The sequence below is a fragment of the Mizuhopecten yessoensis genome, unplaced genomic scaffold (assembly GCF_002113885.1).
Source record: "Mizuhopecten yessoensis strain PY_sf001 unplaced genomic scaffold, ASM211388v2 scaffold6971, whole genome shotgun sequence".
NCBI lineage: Eukaryota > Metazoa > Mollusca > Bivalvia > Pectinida > Pectinidae > Mizuhopecten > Mizuhopecten yessoensis.
This window is the reverse complement of record NW_018406816.1, coordinates 389845-398095: the sequence shown is the minus strand read 5'-3', so window position 1 is coordinate 398095 and position 8251 is coordinate 389845. Positions and strand designations below refer to the sequence as shown.

The following is an 8251-nucleotide window of genomic DNA, read 5'->3' as shown; positions in this document are numbered from 1 at the left end:
CACAATATAGATACTGACATTGTATAATCTGGTAAATAAACACCACAATATAGATACTGACATTGTATAATCTGGTAAATAAACACCACAATAGATATTGACAATATATAATCTGGTAAATAAACACCACAATAGATATTGACAATGTATAATCTGGTAAATAAACACCACAATATAGATACTGACATTAAATAATCTGGTAAATAAACACCACAATAGATACCGACAAGGTATAATCTGGTAAATAAACACCACAATAGATATTGACAATATATAACCTGGTAAATAAACACCACAATAGATATTGACAATGTATAAACTGGTAAATAAACACCACAATATAGATACTGACAATGTATTATCTGGTAAATAAACACCACAATAGATACTGACAATATACAATCTGGTAGATAAACACCACAATATAGATACTGACAATATATAATCTGGTAAATAAACCCCACAATAGATACTGACAATATATAATCTGGTAAATAAACACCACACAATAGATACTGACATTATATAATCTGGTAAATAAACACCACAATAGATATTGACAATATATAATCTGGTAAATAAACACCACACAATAGATACTGACATTATATAATCTGGTAAATAAACACCACAATAGATACTGAAAATAAATAATCTGGTAAATAAACACCACAATAGATACCGACAATGTATAATCTGGTAAATAAACACCACAATAAATACCGACAATGTATAATCTGGTAAATAAACACAATATAGATACTGACATTGTATAATCTGGTAAATAAACACCACAATATAGATACTGACATTGTATTATCTGGTAAATAAACACCACAATATAGATACTGACAATAAATAATCTGGTACATAAACACCACAATATAGATACTGACATTGTATAATCTTGTAAATAAACACCACAATAGATATTGACAATATATAATCTGGGAAATAAACACCACAATAGATATTGACAATGTATAATATGGTAAATAAACACCACAATATAGATACTGACATTAAATAATCTGGTAAATAAACACCACAATAGATACCGACAAGGTATAATCTGGTAAATAAACACCACAATAGATATTGATAGATACTGACAATATATAATCTGGTAAATAAAGACCACAATAGATACTGACAATATATAATCTGGTTAATAAACACCACAATAGATATCAACAATATTTAATATAGTATAAATAAACACCACAATAGATATCAACAATATCTGATCTGGTAAATAAACACCACAATAGATACTGACAATATATAATCTGGTTAATAAACACCACAATAGATATCAACAATATTTAATATAGTATAAATAAACACCACAATAGATATCAACAATATCTAATCTGGTAAATAAACACCACAATAGATACTGACAATGTATAATCTGGTAAATAATCACCACAATAGATACTGACAATATATAATCTGGTAAATAAACACCACAATAAATACTGACAATATATAATCTGGTAAATATGAACACCACAATAGATACTGACAATATATAATCTGGTAGATAAACACCACAATATAGATACTGACAATGTATTATCTGGTAAATAAACACCACAATAGATACTGACAATGTATAATCTGGTAAATAAACACCACAATATAGATACTGACAATGTATTATCTGGTAAATAAACACCACAATAGATACTGACAATGTATAATCTGGTAAATAAACACCACAATAGATATTAACAATATATAATCTGGTAAATAAACACCACAATAGATACTGACAATATCTAATCTGGTAAACATAATTTTTAAAATATATTGAGTTAAATGCATATATGTCAACCAGAGCAAACATTGACCTTTGAAAATAGTCAAGTTCTGAAATAAAATCGGTTATGTTCTTTATTGGCTCCCTTGGGAATCTTAAGGCCAAATATCAGCATTTTAGTACAAATACAAAAGGCTATATTGATGAATTTATATATATTGATGAATTTATACACTTGCGCCAAAATTTCCACCAGGAGATTTAAACAAACATAGAGGTTTAAAAGAAGTCATTTGCTTTTTAGTTTTGACTGGTCTAACAATGGTGTATCCCTAGGGAGCCACCATGCCAAATATCAGCTTTTTATTAAAAAAAAAAATGTTATTATTTATGATAATCACTTGCACCAAAAAACTAACCTAAGACACTAAAGCCGAAACTGACAATAACAAGATGATTAAATAGGCCTCGTATGACCTGACACCCTGCCATCTATTATTTGATAAGACAACCTAAAATACCGTTAGTTGACGCCAGATGGAAGTAGAATGTAATCAACTTCACTGAGTCTAAGCTAGGCTATCTTTTCTAAATTTATTCATAGCCTGGTCCTTGGTGTAGAAGATTACATAAATTAACATTTGAATTGCATGTCCAATACATATGGAGCCTACGAAATGTCAAGACTGCGAGCATGACAATGAAAGTAGTATTATTATCATTGGATTCTTAACAGCCCTTCAACACAGAGGAGGTCATTCGCGCCAATAAAAGTAGATAACATGTGTGTTAAAGGAAACCTACATCAAACAAACGAAACGGTAAAACCCAAACATCAACTCGAGAAGTAAAAGTGGCCATTTATACGGTAATTAGTTACATCTTTTTTAACAGACCAACAGTTTTTAGATACCGATAAATAAACACCAAGCTACCATTGATGCTACTTTTCCAGTTTGATACCGGTTATTTTCAGGATTGTTTTGGTATTCAGTCCCCGAAAATAATAAACCGATTATGCAATTGATCATCGATCGGTTTATTTACTACTTCCGATTACAAACCGATTATCCATTAAGATTGTAAACCGATTGCCTGTCATGTGCACTAGTAAACAGTTTGTGACATGCTATATGCTATGGTCTTTGCACTTCAATAAATAAGAATGGGTATATGTAATGTACGAATGACCCATCTGGAGATGGGTAAGGAAAGAAATGTACTTACAACAGCAGGATATGGCTTAGGGTTGAGACAGGCATGCATCGTGAAGGCTTTTCGGTGTTTGGTCATCATGACTTCGTGATTTGAAGGATCAGCTTCTACGAGTAATCCATTCCATTTTCGGACTTTCTCAAAAAACAAAGTGTTAGATCCTTGTTCTCCGTTTAGAGCCCCACATTCGACGTAGAATCCTCCTTCCTGGGAAAGAGAAATATTATTATGCAAACAACATGATATCTGTTTTCAATAATCCTACGATTTAGGTGACCACCCATCAGTTTGTAATTCAGTTGAATTTTGTTCTTTTAAATAATGTGATAAGGAAAAGCATACTATGTACCGGAACATTTTCGCCATAGTCGAATTTTTGCTTTTTTCACTCTCTGTAATGAAGGTGAATTATTTATCATTACAGCAAATACATATACCGGTAGGTAAAAAAACATAATATACATAGTAACTTTATATGGCAAAATTTGCACTGGGCGTAAATGAAGCACATATGGGGAGAAAGGCGAAACTTCCAACTGGAGAAAATTTCCCAATCGAAAATAGATTTTTTTCTTTGTTGTAATAAAGACAATTTTATTGTACCTTTTTTTCCGATTANCTTTTTTTCCGATTACCCCTTTAAAAAAAAAAAAAAAAAAAAAAAGCGAAGTAAAATTTCACTAGCCTTAAGCTAGGGAAGGTAGATTTTCTGTCAGTGTTTGTCAAATATTTTTCAATGCTTCCTATGAAAATATAACTGGGGATTGTAGAAATATGGAAATCTGCCTTAAGGCAAGCGCTTAAAATATGAAATTGTAAACCCCTGATCAAGTGAGACTATTTGTTATTTTAATGTATGCCAGGTACGTCCTAAAGAAAATGAGATATGCATAATTATACATGTATGAAGGAAAAAGACAAAAAAAAAATTGAAATTGGTCTTTAATTTATTTTAACATACCATGTAGTTTAATCGGCTGTCAATAAAAGGTGTCTGTCCATTGGAATACTCCAGTTTGTCAGGGTTTTTAAGATTGTAAGATTCTTTCGATGGTGGGACGATGAAATGATTTCTGATAATTTCAATAAGACGTGGCTCGTCCATTGCAGCATGATCCGCATTTAGCTTGGTCAAAACTTCTTTGTAATTGTACGATTCATTATGACTCTGCACGATTCCTCTCGGTTGAAACGCTTGTGCACCAACCACATACCGTCTCTGCTGGTTGAATGGAAGGCTGAAGTCTTTGTTCGAGTTATCGTTGATAATGATGGTCGGAGGTCCGGAAGATTTCTGATTGACCGTTTGCAACATCAGCACAATGATAGCAACGACTGCTGCCATACACACCATCAAGAAAGGCGTTGAAAAACGCATGATGAACTGATAGGTTTATGCAAACTTCGAAAAATTACTCAGTTTATATAAATACGTATTGCAGATTGTTATAAGCTTGCTGCCATTCCAAACAAAGGATCACCTGTTAGGCTGTAGTTGTTGTCAGTTTACCTGCAAAATACGAGAATAATACAAAGTTTTACATGTCGATGGCTGAAACCGATCTCAGAGGCACAATATGTTAGCAATTCAAATGGTGTCGGGTCGCAATAGGCATAATATATAATGTCCCATAGAAAATCAGCCAACCGATGGGAGTAAATTAAAGTCATGGCAAGATTAAACGTATATATTGTAACAAGCTTTTAGGTTGTTTTCAGGTCACACGATGGAGTTATATTTTATGTCACCACAGCAAATGTTTAATGGATAGTGATCATGACATGGCCATGACATGATCAGGTGATCAGGGACCTCCAGACAAATTGAACAAGGTAGAAAAATCTTGTACATGTAAATCATTTTTTGTGGATATATCCTTGTCAGAGGAATGCAAAAACCCCAACCGTTCAAACTACTTATTCTAAATATTCTATCAGTTCAAACTACTTATTTTAAATATTCTTTCTGTATTATAACAGTATAAAATATCTCATCAACTCAAAGCCATAATTATATATAAGCTGCCATGTTTTGATACACAGCTGGATGTAATGCATACTGCAGTGCATACAGTGAATTTTATTTACCTTTTTGCATAGCGAGTCATTACCTACTAAGCTCTGAAAATCCATTCTTTTAAAATACTGTATTTATATATAGCACTCTAAAATTAAAATTTAATTCTTATTATATAGGAGCCGTGGTGGCCAGGAAGTGGTTAAGGCGTCTGACATTCTGCTACCACTAGCCCTCCACCACTGGGTCGCAGGTTGGAGGCCTACGTGGGGCATTTGCCAGGTACTGGCTGTAGGTCGGTGGTTTTTCTCCAGGAACTCCGGCTTTCCTCCACCACCAAAACCCGGCACATCTTTAAATGACCATAGCTGTTAATACTGCCTGACTTAAATCACAAAGAAATCTAACCAAATCTTATCCTATATCATGGAATGCTGATTGACAAAATGATGGAAAATCTAGATTTGCTTTGGGCAATATACCTGGAATCAATACATACATCAATTGGCATGGTCAACTCTCAATACTCCAACCTTCACTAAATACTCGTTTGAACCTCTTAAGCTATCCAGTTAGTTTTTAGGGGACAGTTTGGCCTTTATCTACAGATACAAAATAGTCCAAGTAATCCTGTCCATTGAATTAATCATCTCACAATTCAGCCACTTTCACCGACTTTAAAATTGAGACTTGACAGAACACATATATATACTGGTACATTTACACTGAAAATAAAGCATAACATTTTAGTGTTATTAACACTAAAAATTGGGAAGTCATTAAACTGACCAAGTTCAAATTTTATCAAAGGGACTTCTATAATTAACTTATCGTACAATGGCTGACTTTCTCTATTGGAACAGAAACTTTGATCTTTTTATCAGAGTGACACTCCCAAGCAAGTGCATTATGATACATGTAGCTCATTAATTATAATGTATGAACTAGACTCGGGAAACCAGAGACATATAAAACCAGTTTAGTTATATTGGTAGTACATGTATATATGTATGTATACGTCTCTGAAATGAAATTACAGTGGCGTAGCAAATCATTTTGCGAAGTGAATGCTTATAGAGGGGGTCAAGTGTCCGTCAGGCGCGTAGTGCAGGAGGAGGGGGAAGGTATGGGACGAAGAGCTCCTTCTCCCATAGCTGGAGAAAAAAAAAGAATTCTACTAGGCCCTAGATAGCAATCTCTCGTATTCTGGGAAATCCTTTTAGTCTGATTGTAAACAAGTAAAACCGGACTTTCTATATGAATATTATTAAATTTTGTACTTCACCAAGTAGTTTTTGATTTACATAAACCTGCGAGATTTGTCATGTATCTATATAGACATAACAACACTATTTTATCAGACTAAAATTTTCAAGAAGAATTTTTTTCATTCTTTCCTTTTTTTTTATTGATACGGACAGTTCATATTTATCATGAAATATGAAATTAATAACATTATATGATATTAGAAAATTATCAAAATTTTAGTGTATGCTTGAGCATACAGTGTATATGCTCCACTGAATTGGAAGCAATTTTTATCCAATTAAAGAACACTTGCTGCCCAAAGCATCTGTACAAATGAACTCATTCACCCCTACATTTTTTAACTTGACTTGTCCAGTCTTTGATTTGGTAAGGCTCAAATGAGACTTTAGGGGTGAATGGGTTAAAGTTATGTGTGAAGCCTGAGTTTGATTGACACTTGAAGGAAGTCTCTAACCCTTGATTTGAGGAAATAATAATCATTGATTTGCCTAGCAAGGGCTTCCTTATAAGACAGTGTGTGACGCAGTACAACCTGGTATATTAAATAAACATGTTTTCCTAACTTATTATAGAGAATTGAATAGTTAGCGTATATATATATACATAAGTATATATGTATAATAAATATATACATTTATACCATGAACGATAAAGGACATCACTGCATATAACGAGTTTTGAAAACGATACTGCTTAAATAAGAAGCTCTTCAGAGCGAACATTAGGCCTACGTACCTGTTATCCGCATCACATACATGTAATATTAATAGTCTTGTATCTTGTCAAGATCCTTGTTTGTATTTATGTCCTATCAGTATCAACAGCTATGGTCATTTAAGGACGTGCCAGGTTTTGGTGGTAGAGGAAAGCTGGAGCACCCAGAAAAACCCACCTGCAGCCAGTACATGGCGACTGCCCCACACAGGCTCTGTGACCCAGTGGTGGAGGGTTAACGTTAGTGATCGTATACAGCTAGATGCCTTTACTGATTGGCCACCGCGGCCCACTTGTCAAGATCCAGTTTCTTAACATTATTGCTGTCTATCAAATCTGTATTGTCATCCAGCTACAGATTACAATGTATTTACGCTGCAAGCCTGATGGCCAGTATATGTTTTATATCTGGGTGTTTTATTGGCTTGTGTTCAAACAGTGATGGTGTAAGAAACGATCACAATACTGTTTTGTTTCCAGCAGCTGTAGTATTACATCCTTAACTCTATGATCTTAATTAAGGTGATGGAATTATAAAGTTGCTGAAATAAAAAAACAAAAAAATCATAGATTAGAAATACCAGTACCTAATATTTCAAAATATATCTGAAAATCCTCAAAACATTTACAATAAATGGTTGCGACCCAGGGCTGGTTTACGATTAATATTGTTCCCATGTATATATTCATATAGTGAGCACTTCTTTCTTTATATTATCATTTTCCTCTTAAAAAGCGTGCACTTTATATATGTGAATATCAATGGTATGAAATTCTTATATTCAAGACATTAAAATTTGAATTAATAAATGAAAAAATTGAAATTAAAAACTTTGACATTTAATAAATTGGAAATTTAGATTTAGCCTAATTATGACTTATGGTATACTTGTCATTTTACTCTCCCTATTACGGAGGGAGACTCCCTATTTTGGACCCTTAAATTTGGTAGTTTCAGCCAGAGTTTTCTCAATTATACCTTTATTCTAAGAAAATAACAACATCCTGAGCCTTTTGGTTATTCAGAACAAGTTGTTGAAATATTTCAAACATATTTGCTCCTTGTGACCTTGAATATGATTCAAGGTCATACATTTAAACAAACTTAGTAGCCCTTGATCCTAGTATGCTACTGAATAAATATCATCACCCAGGGCATTTTGGTTATTAAGAAGAAGTTGTTTACAGTTTTTAACATATTTGACCCCTGTGACCTTGAATATGGGTGAAGGTCATTCATTTGAACAAACTTTGTAGCCCTTCATCTCAGC

General features: G+C 33.3%; 1 protein-coding gene across 3 annotated transcripts in view; it reads right to left on the bottom strand.

Moving 5' to 3' along the window:
- Window positions 1-8251, bottom strand: part of LOC110452920 — a 24398-nt gene that overhangs the window by 9562 nt on the left and 6585 nt on the right. The window contains exons 1-3 of one of the 3 annotated variants that reach the window (XM_021501678.1): window positions 7002-7190; window positions 3942-4490; window positions 2993-3187 (exon numbers count right to left, since the gene is read on the bottom strand). In XM_021501678.1, the coding sequence (XP_021357353.1) occupies window positions 2993-3187; window positions 3942-4358 (612 nt within the window). In that variant the 5' untranslated portion in view covers window positions 4359-4490; window positions 7002-7190. Of the gene's footprint in view, window positions 1-2992; window positions 3188-3941; window positions 4491-5068; window positions 5153-7001; window positions 7191-8251 lie in introns of those variants that run through there. The other 2 variants (XM_021501677.1, XM_021501676.1) reach the window with 2 other exon arrangements.